The sequence below is a fragment of the Lactuca serriola genome, chromosome 2 (genome assembly GCF_051521515.1).
Source record: "Lactuca serriola cultivar US96UC23 chromosome 2, Lser_US96UC23_V15, whole genome shotgun sequence".
NCBI lineage: Eukaryota > Viridiplantae > Streptophyta > Magnoliopsida > Asterales > Asteraceae > Lactuca > Lactuca serriola.
In genome coordinates this window covers 154,367,501-154,383,074 of record NC_136409.1, presented here as the reverse complement: position 1 = coordinate 154,383,074, position 15,574 = coordinate 154,367,501, and the positions used below count along the sequence as shown (strand labels likewise).

At 38.1% G+C, this 15,574-nt stretch overlaps 1 protein-coding gene across 1 annotated transcript; it reads left to right on the top strand.

Annotated features, from left to right (window-relative positions):
* The first annotated feature begins 14,423 nt into the window (after positions 1–14,423).
* On the top strand, positions 14,424–15,025 carry LOC145087091 (uncharacterized). The gene has a single exon (XM_079024991.1). It carries the CDS (start codon positions 14,496–14,498, stop codon positions 14,895–14,897), a length of 402 nt encoding a protein of 133 aa, XP_078881117.1. The 5' UTR covers positions 14,424–14,495; the 3' UTR covers positions 14,898–15,025.
* The last annotated feature ends 549 nt before the right edge of the window (positions 15,026–15,574 follow it).

Sequence of the window (15,574 nt, the reverse complement as noted above, 5' to 3'; positions counted from 1 at the left end):
CCCTGGTCCCTACCAACCTATCAATGACTGGATTACCGGTTCCCACCGGTAGCTAGTCCCAACACCATCACTGGTCGCTCTCAGCGACTTCCAAAGAAACCTCGACCATCTATAACTACTCAATCAATCCTGCCATCCAGGCACTACAAACCTGGGATCCCCGATCCCCTAACTTGACACTAAGGTCCCGACCAGGTCCCACCTGCGCTGCTAAAACTCACGGGCCTCGCCCACGGGTCCCACCCGCCTCTATCCTTCTAGTCGCACTAGTCTAGTCACTCTCGCTCGGGCCTCGCCCACGGGTCTCACCCAACCATACTACTGAGCAACCCGGCTCCCAGGTCTCATCTACACTGCCAATCTCATACGGGCCTCGCCCACGGGTCTCACCCAACTATATCCTGGAGCGGCCTTTCCCAAGGTCTCACCTCTCTAGAGCTATACAGGCAACTCCCTACTACTCTCATCCACTACCCATTCCTGATCCCTACCTGATCACTAGGAGATAAGGGCCTCGCCCCGACTCCGCTAACGAAACCACTAAGGAATGCTACGGCTTACCCGTAGTCTTACATCACCAACCATTGCCATCCCACGCGCTAGCTGATATGGAGTTTCTCAAACTCCCAACCCTGAAATCCTCAATCCATCAAACGTTGAACTACTTCTCTTCCCTCTCGGAGGTCACGTACTCGTTCTGGGTCTGCGTGCTCCTCTCTGGGCACACCCGAAGGATTCTCCCCCACTTCGATCCTGTTTACCCCTTGCTGCTCAATACTCAAAGAGATCCTGATCTTTGCTACCATTCCATAACCCATCTACTGAGGAACCCAAGCCCGCATAGCTAGGGTTTTAGCCAATCCATCACAATCACTGTACCACTCCGAACTAGCGAAACGTACCAAATCCCTCCCAAGCATGCTACAGTTACTGCATCCTTCGAAACCTTCTTCAATAGAGCACATCCCCTAACTACCATACAAATATCCAATGTATGCAGATGGCATATAACTCGATCATAATCAACCAATCAAAATAAAATACTCATACCGATAATGATGCAGAACCATAACAATGAAATCATGCACAAAATAAAAGAACTGAGAATGGAAATTGCATACCTGCAACGTCTGGAGATGCTCGCGTCTCCAAGGTCGTCATCTGAAAAGCCCTGCTCCCTGCTGCAGGTGCCTCTACCCGGCCCTGACAGCCATCCGAGATCCTCAAGGTTGCAGGGGCGGGTGCCATCACCCGTCCTGCCGAAGACAAACTGGGGCACTGAGCCTTCTTGTGGCCCCGCTGGTTGCAATGAAAACATATCATGTCTGCTCCCTGCGCGGCGGTAACAGTACAATCCCTGCTGAAATGACCAGTCTGACCGCACTTGAAGCAGCCAGACTCACCACCACTACCACTCCTGCACGCACCCCCGTGCGCCCTGCCACACTTCCCGCACCGACTGCGGTCTTGATGATCCCTCGATCTCGAATCCGATCCCTTGGGCCTTTTGCCCGAACCCGCTGATACCTGAACCTCATCCGGCTTCCTCTTCCGGATCTGCTCCAAATCAATTTCCCTTTCCCTAGCCCGAGAAATCATATCTTCCAATGTCTTACAGCTGGACCTGCTCACGAACTCCCTGATGTCATCCCTCAACATCTCATGGTACAGAGCCTTCTTCATCTCCTCATCCGCTACATACTACGGTACAAGAAGAGCCCTCTCCCTGAACTTGGCGGTGATCTCCGCCACAGTCTCAGTAGTCTGCGTCAAATCCCGAAACTCTCGTGCCAGCTGCTGCACCTCAATAATCGGCGAAAACTCCGCCCTGAACCTGGCCGAGAAATCGCTCCAAGTCATCGCGTCCAACGCGACATCATCCCCCAAAGCATGACCAATCTCCTCCCACCAATCCCTCGCTCTGTCCTTCAGAAGACAGGAGGCGATTCTAACCTTGTCCCCCCCCCCCCCCCCGGGACACTTGCTCGTACGAAAAGCGTTGGCAACATCAACCAACCATCTGCTGCTAGCAATGGGGTCCCTAGCCCCATGATAATCTGGTGCCCGCAGGCTCTGAACTCTCGAAATGTCAAGGTATGCGCTCCCATCAATGCCATCATCTCAGTACGGAAGGCTCCCAACCTCTCCTCCAAGATCTCCAGTATGCCCTCCTTGACCGTGCCAAAGATCACAGGAGTCTGAGCTAGAATACTGCACGTAACCTCAGCTGATATCAACTCTCTCATCCGCTCCTCGAGCTGCTCGGACCCTGAACCCGAGCCTGATCCCTCTCCGGTGCCTGATCCGCCCGCTGGTCTCTCTCGCAATGTCACCATGCTGAAAATATACCACAACCACTATCAGAATACTCATCACTGATGCGAGATCAAACATGTCCTACCAGGTTCCCGGTCTTGTCTCTGCCCTTCCCGAATCGAGTACGGATCCTCTGCTTTCAGTAGTACGGGCCCATACTACCTTCCACATCTATCCGTACTTTCCTCAGGAATTGCTTTGACTCCACCAGGTCCCTCATCCACTAATACTGCTCCCAGCACTATCTCATCCTAGGCTTACCCTAGGGAAACCTCTGACACTACTCAAACCAGTCCTCAGCTGCTGAAGGCTTCCTCGCGATGCCAATTAGCCACCACCTGGATACCATCACATGTGACGAGGCTCAGATAATCCTTCAAGTATAAGACTCGTTCCTACAACGGTTGGACTCAAACGAGAGCTGCGCAATAGGACCAAATCCAACACTCTGAGATTATTCAACCCTGATCACATGTGGCGTGTCGTATCCACCTAATGGATAACTCCCATCACTCCGAATCCCACAATGCACAAAGCAAGCAGCATTCGGTCAAGGGAAAATCTAACCATAACATACTCAAGCAATCATATCCACATAGCAAGAACCTGAACTAGCATGCAACACAAACTCATAAACTCAGGCATAACCTAAACAGGCTATCCTACTACTGTCTAATCAGCACTATCATGCAGCTCAAAAGCACAAATAACAGGCACATAAGGCATCATCCCTAGATCCTTAGTCCTATTCTAGCATGCTGTTCTACCAACTGATAATCATGACATAAACTTGTATGGGTATTTTGGGGTACTTACTTGAGCTCGGTTGATTGCATGCACCACACCTCTTTTCTCTTTTCAAAGTTCTTTTCTTTCTGAATTCTTTTTGCTTTTCTAAAACTGTTTTTCATTCTCAAAATTCTTTTTACAAAACTGTCTTTTCACTTTTGAAAACTTTTTATCCGACCCCTCAGTTTGAGTTCAGGCACACCCGAGAGTATGTCCGAATCCCTCAAACCAAGGCTCTAATACCAACTTGAAACATCCCAAAATTTAAGACCAAAAATTTCTTTTTAATAAAACATTACTTTAAACAAAACATCATTCCAAAACATAATCTGAGTATAAGTTTTCAAAACACATGTTTATTATCAGAGTAAACATTCCCAGGCTGACTACTCTATGGTGTGTGCCATGCGATCACCCCGAGCTCCTCCCTCCGCTACCGGAAGTACCTGAAAGTAAAACTGAAAACCGTAAGCACAAAGCTTAGTGAGTTCCCCACCTTACCACATACCATGCAAAATCACATACTGCACATACTGGGCCACGCCCGCTATCCTGGGCCTCGCCCTCTACTTCGGGCCTCACCCGCTATAACGGCCCCGCCGCTCCAGGCCCCGCCTGGCTTCGAGCCCCGCTCGGATACAGATCTGTTTCACTTAGGCCTCGCCCACTAACATATAATAGCACATAAACATATCACATAACATTACATAAGCTAAACATATACTAACAACTCTTGCTCTAAGGCCTCGCCTATCTCTGGGCCCCGCCCGAGTCCTGCTACTGATGAGTCATGGAACCTCGTCCATACTCCTGCTGATAGTGAGGTACGGGCCCAGCCCACCCTCACTCCTTTCCTAACTTGGGTCTCGCCCCTGCTCTACTGCTACTGAGATGTGGAACACCATCCACACTCTGCTATTGGTGAGATACGGGACCTCGCCCTCACTCACCTCCTTACCAGGCACATACAAGTATCACACAGACAACAAGTATAAACTATCACATAAACTGCTCCTTGGGCACCCGCCCTCTGTCATTGGACCTCGTCCAAATATCATACTAGTATACTGTGCCTAGGGCTAACCCCCGGGTCTTCTACTCATAACTACATGGGCCGGCATTGTGGCCGTAGACCCATTCATACAAAGGGAAACTCACCTGATACTGCTAAACTGCTGCTGCTAACCCCTTTGACCGCTACCTGACCACTGACTCTGAACTGCTGCTCCGCTAGCTCCCCGAGCTACCAATATCAACCTAACACTTAGTCTAACTGACCTCCAAAGGTCAACCAAGTCAACTCTGGTCAAAGTCAATGTCCTGGTCAAAGTCAACCTTCCAGGTCAACCCTACTCGCCGAGTCACCCTACTGACTCGCCGAGTTCATAAGTCCAGAGTCCTTCCACTCGCGACTCTACTCGCCGAGTCAGCCCCTGACTCGCCGAGTCTACTGATTCCCGATTCCTATCCTGTCCAACTCACTGAGTCCTGGCTCGACTCGCTGACTCGAGTCTTAACTCGAAGGGTTTGGGACCACTCGACCTGACTCGCCGAGTCTAAGAACAGACTCGCCGAGCACACGACAATCTTCATCCAACTCGCCGAGTTGTTCATCCAACTCGCCGAGTTCATGCCTATCTTCATCCGACTCGACGAGCTGTTCATCCCACTCGTCGAGTTCCTCCTCATCTTCAAGCTACTCGCTGAGTCCACTCGAAGGACTCACCGAGTCCACTAAGATCCACTTACATGCAGAGGACTTCCGAGTCATGCATGAGCTCCAAACTGTAGATCTACCCTCCCCAAGCCTATTTCCCACGTAAAGTTGCAAACTTTACGTGTAGAGAGGGATATCTAGGCAAAATACACCCATAACTAGGGTTTAGGACCAAGAGGCTCCAATTTCCACCCAATGGCTGATACTTTATGGGATTCCATTCCAAAACAAGCATGAATCTGAGGTAGCAACCTCAGATCTGGACCTCAAGCTCAAGATTGGTCTTAAACATGGCTTAAAAGCCCCAAAACTCATAACCAAGGAAAATCTGGAGGAGAGAAATGACTTAATACCTTCCAATGCTCTGAAATGCTCCCCAAACTTCGGATCCAAGACCACTCCTTGATGCTTCAAAGCTTCCCACTCCTTCTTCTTCCTTAAAACCACTCAAAAATGGCTAAAAGCTTGAATGAACACAATGGGGGCTTAAGGTGCGGCGTTCTGGGTGTGAGAGGCTGTAAAGGAGCCCTAGGAAGAAGATTGAGACGTTTAAATAGGCTCCAAGCCCCGGATTTAGGGTTTTCCTCGCACAGACCAGACTCGCCGAGTCCACTTGGCCGACTCGTCGAGTTGGTCACTTACTTATCGACCCGGATCCCGCTCCGACTCGCCGAGTCCTTCCTTGGACTCGTCGAGTCCCTCCTAAATTTAGGGTTTCCTTTACTTTCTTGGCTTTCAAAATCCTGGGTGTTATAATGTAAGTATGTTGTTATTATGGGTAAGAAATATAGTTACGAAAAATTGAATTTGAATCAATTGTATAAGAATTAAAAGTCTAATCCTAAGTTACAAAACCAATAATACACTCCGTGATCCCGAAATGACCGATTTACCCCTACTTACTTTCCTGTCATCATCATCTCCCATCCTAGTTACTGAAATGACAAACTTCTCTCTGTAACTCCATGTTAAAGCAACATAACCATCTGCCCATAGTACATGTCAAGAAACTTGTACACCTCATAAAAAAAAAAAAAAAAAAACAAAACAAAAGTACGTTGCCAATATCAACAAACCAAAGTACGTTTATTTCATTCGCCTTTGTACAAAGGTTTTCGCTCCAATAAAATAGACCCAATCTCCATTTCTAAACCATGGCTAATCACTCTTTTAACCATACATGAAATTATTCTATGGTTTGCCCTTTATTTTTTCTACCCATAATAACAATGTGCTTATATTTATTTGGTTATCAATATAGACATTTTAATTTATATGTTACATATTTTTAATATTAGTATGTAAAGATACAAATAAAATACCAAATGACAATGCTTCTTTGGGTGTTATCTTTCGGCCCGTGAAAATAAGTTCTTTGGCTAATGAGCTTCCAATTAAGCTAGGAAGCCTCTGTGTCCCTCCAGCCCTATAAAAATATATGTAAAAATATGACAGCCATTTTTTTTTTATAAAAAATATATATTTGTTCTTATATTACCGGTTTCTGGTTAGCCCAGTTTGGCATCTTCTCCTGATGACATCAAATTATTAGAAAATGAAACTTATGTAAAAAAATCATAAATAATTATTGGAAATATAATGAAAATGTTAAAAAAATGTTCCTTTGTTCACTCTACTGATAAGTCAAAAAAATTATTCATTTAATGAATGCATGTAATACCTGTAATGTTTTTGGTGCACTCTGTTGATAAGCCAAAGCTTACAGTCTACATGGTATAACCAGCATCTAAAAGTAAACACAAAAGGATTACAAAATTCCATTACAGGTGAAAAATTTCATACACTACATTAAAGGTTGGTGATTAACTTTTTTTCTTATTAGAAGCATTCACAGTTTTTAGTTCGTTTGTCATCATTTAAAAGAAAAAAGAAAAGACAAAACTGTAGTTATTTTGAAACACAAAATAGCTATAAGTAGAAGTTATTGAAGTAGAAAATGCTTGATGCTCGCTTAGCTATGGTCTTTTTTATTTTTGACCTTTTGGTAATTTAGTCCAAAATTGGAAAAAATCATTTTTGGTCCTTGTTTTAAGCAATCCAACATGTACAATAAGTGTTAAGTCCAAAAAACGGCTTTATAAACTTCTTAAAAGTACCTGAAAAGCAATAACAGTAACTTCTCTTTCACCAATGATGGAGCTCACGGTTGAAGATTTTCCAACTCCACATATCCCCATTACAAGAATCGTTAACATGTCCTTTTTTTTGTAACATTGCATTAAATAAGCAATTGGTAGCATTAATTTGTATAATATTTCTTTTAATGCGAGTGTCGTGACTAAATACATAAAGGGAATTAGGGAAAGAATTAGGCCTTCACCTTTATTTTTCCCAACAGTTGTAACAACTTGTCATCAGTGGCAGTAGGAAAATGTTAAATCTCACCCCCTTTCACAGATAAACTGAGACGCCATGGAAACTGTTCTAGGAAAAACGTAATTAAACGAATATGAAAACTCAATTATGTATAAGCCCTCAACCCAAAAGCAGTACTAAATTACATTCACTTTTGTGGGATTCCACTACTATTTAATAATTATAGCTAAGAATTTATTGAACCCCAAAGATCAACCAACCTTCAAACACAAAGCTTGTGAAATCAAGTGTATGGTCAAAACAAACGTTATCTACGTTTCCACATTAATCATTTCAATAATCCAAATAGCTAAAAGAATTCATATCGAGCATATAGAGATTTCCACCAAACCAAAAATTGGCATGAAGCTGTTAACCAAACTTCAAATACACACCCTGTGAAATGAAGTGTATGATCAAAAGTTCAAAACAAACTTAATCCACATTTCCACATTAACCATTTCAATAATCCAAATAGTTAAAAAAAATTCACATTGAGCATATAGAAATTTCCACCAAAACAAAAATCGGAATGAAGATGTTAAAGCATTTCAATTACGTGAACTTACAAAGTTTTTCCCCAAAATCAAACTATTCATTGCTGACTTTGAGAATTAAATTTGCATAGAGAAAGTAGAATAAAGAGAGCATACCTGAAACCGACCCTTCTAACAGGAATCCTAGTTTATCAAATATCTTGTCAGTTTCACATAATTTGTTGTTAAAACCTTACTTGTTTCCAAGTAAATTAAGGGATAAACTCATCGACAGACATGATAAAGTTTTCTATTTTTCAAATACCTGTTTATATCGCCCAAACATAATGGAAATTTCAACATTTTACAACCTGCATGAAAGAAATTTGACTCGATTTCATACAACCAATTACTTAGGGTTTATAAAATTAAAGCATATAATGAAGGTATACAACAAATGAAATTACTTACGGGAAAACCAATTTGATCAGAAAGAAATCGTTTGCGTCTACTGTGGCGTATATGTAATCGACGCATCATTTATGGCGGAGGCAGAGTCATCGACCGAGGCTATAGCAGGCGTCGAGTGATCGGAGACAGATGTGACTTGAGGCAACGACGGGAAGAATATGTGAACCCGTCAGGCGATGCAGACGAAGAGGACGGAACGGAAGCATGTTTACGTTTAGACATAGGGAAAACGAAAGCGCGTCGGCCATGGCGGTATGATAGAAGCAAAGTGAGTGATCGATCGACTGAAGTCTCCGGTGTAATCATAGAGGAATCGAGAACTCATAACTCTTGTGAGTTCGATTTGTGGCCTTTGTGTGTCAATTTAGAGAGAAGATGGCGGTATAGGCGGAACACGATGAAAATACAATCGAAAGTGGAAGAAAAGGATCGGTGGAGGAAGCGGTGATGGGTGGAGAAGAAACAGAAGAGAGAAGGTGGAGGAGTAGGTGTTTCTTGAAAGATGGAGATGAAGGCGGTGGGTGTGTGGTATACGCGTGCTGCGACCATGTACACAAATCTGAATATGATTGGACCAGAAAACGGTGAAGCAAACACGTGGTCATCAAATTGACACAAATTAACCTATTGCAAAGGCAAAAAAGAAAACAAAGAGAAATGAACAGACTCACATAAACAGGGGACCATTTTTGTCCATCCTTAGCAATTTTACTGTAGCTAAGGATGGATAATTTTAATGTATAGTATAATATGAAGATCTGATCCAGAAATACAATGCAAAATTATCTGAAATTCAGATTTGAAATTCGGATAATGATTTTATAAATTTCTAGATATTTCAGATAACTGAAATCCAAAAAGATATATAATTTTTTTTTCAAATTTAAAGCGGGGGACTAAAGTTTTACTTTACTTGAATCCTTTTTGATTGGCCTCTTGAGTCCAAAGACTACCAAACAACTTTATTTATCCATTCAAAGTGCTTCTTAATCTCACTTGTGTAAATTAATTTGGTTTAAACAAACAAGCTATGATAGTTATATATATTAAAACAATTTTGTTACCATGCATCATGTCTACGAAGTCAGTCAAATGAATAAAACCAATTTAATAAGAACGAATGATGTGGTTTGTTTGTTCGAGGTTTGATAACTCCTAAACCTTCAATCATTTAAATTGGAATAAAGCCATTGATATGCATATGGTTTATATCTTATCATAAAAAATTGGGAAAATGACTATTAAGGGTAATTAACTTTTGCGTTTGTATTCATTTGGTCCTTTTTTTGTATTCAATATACCATCAAACTTGTTGTTTGTGTTCGCCATAACCCTTTTGATCAGCTTTTGACCTGTGATAGCCGGTCAAAGGGTTATGGTGAACACAAACAAGAAGTTCGATGGTATATTGAGTACAAAAAAAGGAAAGGGACCAAATAAGAACAAATGCAACGGTTGGTTACCCTCCTGATTCATTTTCCCTTTACTCATTTACAGCAAATCTCACGTCATCTCCTACTGATATTAATGACTTTTTGAGATTCATTCTTGCTTCTCTTCAAAACATAACCTACGAAAGAACTTTATTCATACATGTACAACTTTGTAATGCACTTGAATATTTATTAGGGGAAACTTGACTAAGCAGGCGCATTTCATGACTACATTTACATTTCCAATCAAATGATTTATCGTATCATGGATTCTAGACAAGTCTACAAACGAGTGGAATCACAAGTGCTGTGATTTTTGAGTTTACTTAGCTTTAAGATCGAACGCATGGGATAAGATACAACATCAATATGTACAATATTATGGTAATGTGTCTACAAAAGCAGCATGATATTGTACATATTGATGTTGTATTTTATCCCATGAGTTCGATCTTAAAGCTAAGTAAACTCAAAAATCACAGCACTTGTGATTCCACTCATTTGTAGACTTGTCTAGAATCCATGATACGCTAAATCATTTGATTGGAAATGTATGTAGTCATGAAATGCGCCTGCTTAGTCAAGTTTCCTCTAATAAATATTCAAGTGCATTACAAAGTTGTACATGTATGAATAATGTTCTTACGTGGGTTATGTTTTGAAGAGAACCGATAATGAATCTCATAAAGTCATTAATATCATAAAGTCATTAATATCCGATAAAATCAACCACACATAGTCGAAATAAGAACTAGAACCAGAAGACGGGGAGGGGGGACCCGATCATGGCAAAAAAAGAATACTTCAAAATATGTATCTGATAGAGTGTTAGGATATGAATTTTTTAGGGAAAATGACTCTTGAGGGTAATTAACTTTTGCGTTTGTACTCATTTGGTCTCTTTCCTTTTTTTTGTATTCGATATACCATCGAACTTGTTGTTTGTGTTCACCATAACCCTTTGACTGGCTATCACAGGTCAAAAGCCGGTCAAAAGGGTTATGGTGAGCACAAACAACAAGTTCGATGGTATATCGAATATAAAAAAAGGAAAGAGACCAAATGAGTACAAACGCAAAAGTTAATTACCCTCAAGAGTCATTTTCCCTAAAAAATTCATATCCTAACACTCCTAAGACTTCAATCCATTTTTTCTTTAAATTCTATTACATTAAAATCAAACTAAATTCATTTCTCATGACTTGCAGTTATTAAGACTAATATGCCATTTACCATATTTTTTAACTTGTAACTATTAAATGAATTGATTTTTTGGGATATCCGATTTAGTACATCCTAATACATTATTCGTAACTTTCGGATGTCCGAATTTTTGGATATCCAGTTAGGAACACCCCTAAGTCCCCAAGCTTTTTGAAACTAAAAATACAAACCCCAAATTATTTTCTCTTCATTTAGAGGCTGAAGAACGATTTTTGGAGCATCAAAATGCTAAAGAACACGTTTTGGAGTTGTTATTTGGTATTTTTGCCATTAGATTTGTAAAACCTCTATCAGATACATATTTTGAAGTATTCTTTTTTTGCCATGATCGGGTCCCCCTCCCCGTCTTCTGGTTCTAGTTCTTATTTCGACTATGTGTGGTTGATTTTATCGGATTAATGTTGGGAAATAGACTTATTAAGGTAATTAAATTTTCAGTTTGTTCACATCTGGATAACTTTTGTTTTTGTACACATTTAGGTAACGAACTTTTTGGAAGTGTTCACATATGATCATTATGATCGGCTATAGCATGTTACATCCGGTTATAACGGTCATATGTGAACACTTCCAAAAAGTTCGTTACCTAGATGAGTATGAAAAAAAATAGTTACCCAGATGTGAACAAGCCGTAAAGGTAAGAGTAAATTAAACGAATGATCCCTGTGGTTTGGGGTAATTTATGTGTTTGGTCTCTAACTTATTTTTTTAATTCGGATGGTTCTTATTGTTTATCTTTGTTGCGCGTTTGGTCTCTGTCTTACCTAAAAAAACTATTGTGCCCTTATTAATTTATTTTTAACTAATTTTCTTATTTATGTATTTATTTTTTTATATATTTAAAAAAATTAATAGACCCTACATTTATGTATCTCTTCACCCTAAACTTGAAACCACAATTGAGAAATTTAACTTAGGTCCCACTAATCACCATCTCATCTCTCATCCTCCTCGACGTCTATTTTCTTTCCATCTTTAGTGACATCGACGTCTTCACCATCTCTTCTTTTTTCGATCCTTCAACTGTGGTGAACCAACACCACAACCCGCTGTCTCTTCATCGAATTTCCCACCACCACAACCCAATGCGTCACAATCCTTGCATGAAAAGAAAATTGATACCAGAAAGAAAATTTGGAGAACCAAATCAATTAAAAACCATAACTTGAAATGTAAATCAAAACCTCAAACTCTATTAACAACATTCTAACCTTTAACTCATCAAACAATGTGCTTTTTATATTTTTGGTCTTTATTTCTGATACCTTTAGTCTCTAGTAAATTTAAATTTTAATATTTAATATTTTAAATAATATAATTATATAAAACGATGGTGCGTTTTTTTTCCATGTTAAATCTAGATTGTTTTTAACAAATTTGTGTATTTTAAAAAGATATATACCAAAATGGCGTGGTTTTAGAAATATTTACCATTTAGGTTAAATTTTATACCAAATCCAAATTTGAAGGTAAAATAAAAAAGAAAAGAAATTAACTTATCAGGTAATTAACTTTTCAGTTTGTTTACATATGAGTAACTTTTTTTTGTAGACATGTAGGTAACTAAATTTTTGGAAGTGTTCACATACATTATGACTGGATGTAACCTACTATAGCCGGTCATAATGGTCATATGTGAACATTTCGAAAAAGTTCATTACTTGCATGTGTATAAAAAATAAATAGTTACCCATACGTAAACAAACTGAAAATTTAATTACCTTAATAAGTCTATTTCTCATTAATGTTTTAGACTTGATTGTAACCTAGTGATTTATGTTTTGATTTTAATAAAATACTTGGATTTATGTTTCCTTTTTCATGAATGGTCACATTAATTAAATTGATTCGTAGTAAATTTATAAGATCTATAGCTGATGAATTAACACAAATAACAAATATCGATTGGTTCTTAACTTAAGATTTAATTCACTGTACACATAAAATCACCTATTTTTATGCTATCGGACTTATGAAAAGTATTGAGTATTGTTAGGAAGCTTTTTAAAAACTTATAAGAAACTTAGTGCAACTTTTCAATCAAAATCTAAGACCTTGTTTAGATTATGATTAGTAAAGTTATATCTAATTAAAAAGCTTATTTTAATTAGATAATTTGACAAGTAAAATGATATGAGAGCTTGTTAATATTACTTAGTACCAAATAGGTTAAAAGTGTATACGCATCAATCCATAAATCAACTATATATAATTAAATCAAACACGAAACAAGAATTATCATAAAATTGATTTTCTTCTAACCCATAGCTTTATTTTATTTTAATGCTCGACAAGTGTAGTTTCTTTTTAGTTAGTTAAAAAAAACTCTACTTTATTTTAATTGTCTTTTATTTTTGTATCAAAGTTAATATATACCTCTTGTAAAAATCTGTAAATCAATTTTTCTTGGTCATGTTGATCTGATATTGTTGATTTGCCGACCTAAAAATTTGATGTTGTGAGACACGGTATTACTATTTTGTTTTATACCAAGATCTTTTGGTATAGATATTATAGAAATTGAAGAAACGATAAAGAAATTGATGAGCTTCGAAGAAGAAGTCATCTAGTTTCCGAGCTTAATACTAATAAAGAGCTCAAGTATTATTTAAAAAGAGAAAATAAAAAAAAAAATATTAATTGTTTCTTATAAGCGTGTAAAAGTAAATTAATAGCCAATAGTCCGTATACGGACGAATATATAGAGTTGGTGAAAGGTTTAAACTTTTAAAAGATACAAATACAAGAAATTTATTTATTTACAAAATGCCAAGTAATTAGACAAAGACATACCACCCACCCATGGCATGGCTTTTCAAGATTTGCTATTTTTACAAATTGTTTTAACTCTCAATTTTGAAAGAGCAAATATCTTATCTTTTAATGATATTGACCATAAATTATCTATATTATATTTATATTTTTGTTAGAATTAGCTCTAATACATCAACAACTTCTTAGGAATATTATATATTTATTTTATAGTTGGAGAGCTTACTCATTCTACTATATGGTCATAAATCATGAGTTTTGATATTTAATTTAAAATATGTAATATAGACCAATACGTGATATAAAAATGAAAGACACTTTGCTTGCAATCTCCTTCTGGCAACAGCTGGTTTGGCCTCTCCATGCCTCATATTTGGTTGCGTTCATTTGCCTTTTTCTTATGAAGTTTGAAAAACAAGCCAACATTATAATTTAATTATTTAATTATATAACTAATAAAATACAATTTATTTTATGTCTAAAGACGTTTAATTTTCGAATTATTGTCAATAAAATGCAACTCCTAATATCATGTATTAATTAGTCTTTAACATATTCTAAAGCTAAAAAAAACAATTTTGATTCTTATTTTAGGCATTTTTTAAAATGAGTTATTCATTCTTATAAAATTGAAATTTTCGTTGATTTTATATAAAAAACCACTTTGCATGAACTCATGAGTTGGCTAACTCACTAATGCAACAATCACTCATGACTTGGTCTAATCCAAATAATTGACTGCGTATAATTTGTGTCATAATTTGTAGCATCTTCCACGAATCCCACACTCATTTCTATTATAATTAAATTCTATTACATCTATCTCGTTTTATATAAATATATACCACTTCTCTACAGTCTTTCATACACAAATCATCAACTCTCTCTATCTCTCTAAACAGAAGGTGAGAAAACATAAACATGGGTTCTTCGACATTGTTCAAGTCCTTGATGCTCATTGCTGTCTTCATCAGCTCATGCACAGCACAAGCTCCCACCGCTACCCCTACAGTCTCTCCAACCGCCGCCCCTACACCTGCCCCCGTCATCACACCACCATCTCCCGCTCCTACACCGGTTCCATCTCCTTCTCCTTCTCCTTCACCGTCTCCAATGGCTGTACCCTCTCCTGCACCTTCTTCTGTATCCCCTACTACAGCTCCATCACCGGGTGGACCTTCTGGGGCTCCATCGCCAGGTCCCTCCACCGGACCACCGGCTGATCTTCCACCTAGCGGCACCTTTGTTGATGGCTGGGTCAACAGAGCTGTTATCGCTGGGACTGCACTCGCCGGAGCATTTTTTGCTGTTACTTTGATGTGAAGATGAATGCATGTTCTATATAATTAATTATACGGTCCACATTTGTTTTTGTTTTTCTCTCTTTTGAGTTAGATTCTCTTTTTCTTGTTATTCTTCAGATTATCATTCTTATATATATTACTTGTGTATTTGTGGGTGATTTTTTTCATAGATTGAACACTTGATTATATATATATATATATATATATATATATATATATATATATATATATATATATATATATATATATATATATATGAGAAAAGTGAATATGTGGCTGTCATGTATGTAATGTTAGGTATAGAACCATCAAAATTGACTTTATTTTGATTAAAAAAACACACTTTTCTTTCATTATTAGCTTATTCCTATTGTCTTTTAACTCATATTATATTTGATTTCATGATTCATTTCAAATATCTATTTATTTCGAATGTGTTTTTTATTAGACCTCTAGTAGGTTTCATAACTCATTCAACACCTATCTTATGTATACTTGTACGATTTTTCTATGGTGGCTTATGGAAAGAGTTTTAGTGAGTTTTTTAATAAACAATTTCAATAGTTTTCTTTATTAGATTTCAATTTGGAGACCTATAAGTAGTTGGTAAAATATTTTTATACATAGTTTGTGGTGCAATATTAAACTTATATAATTCCATAAAAATATATAAAAAGCTTAGCATAAGCTCTAAGA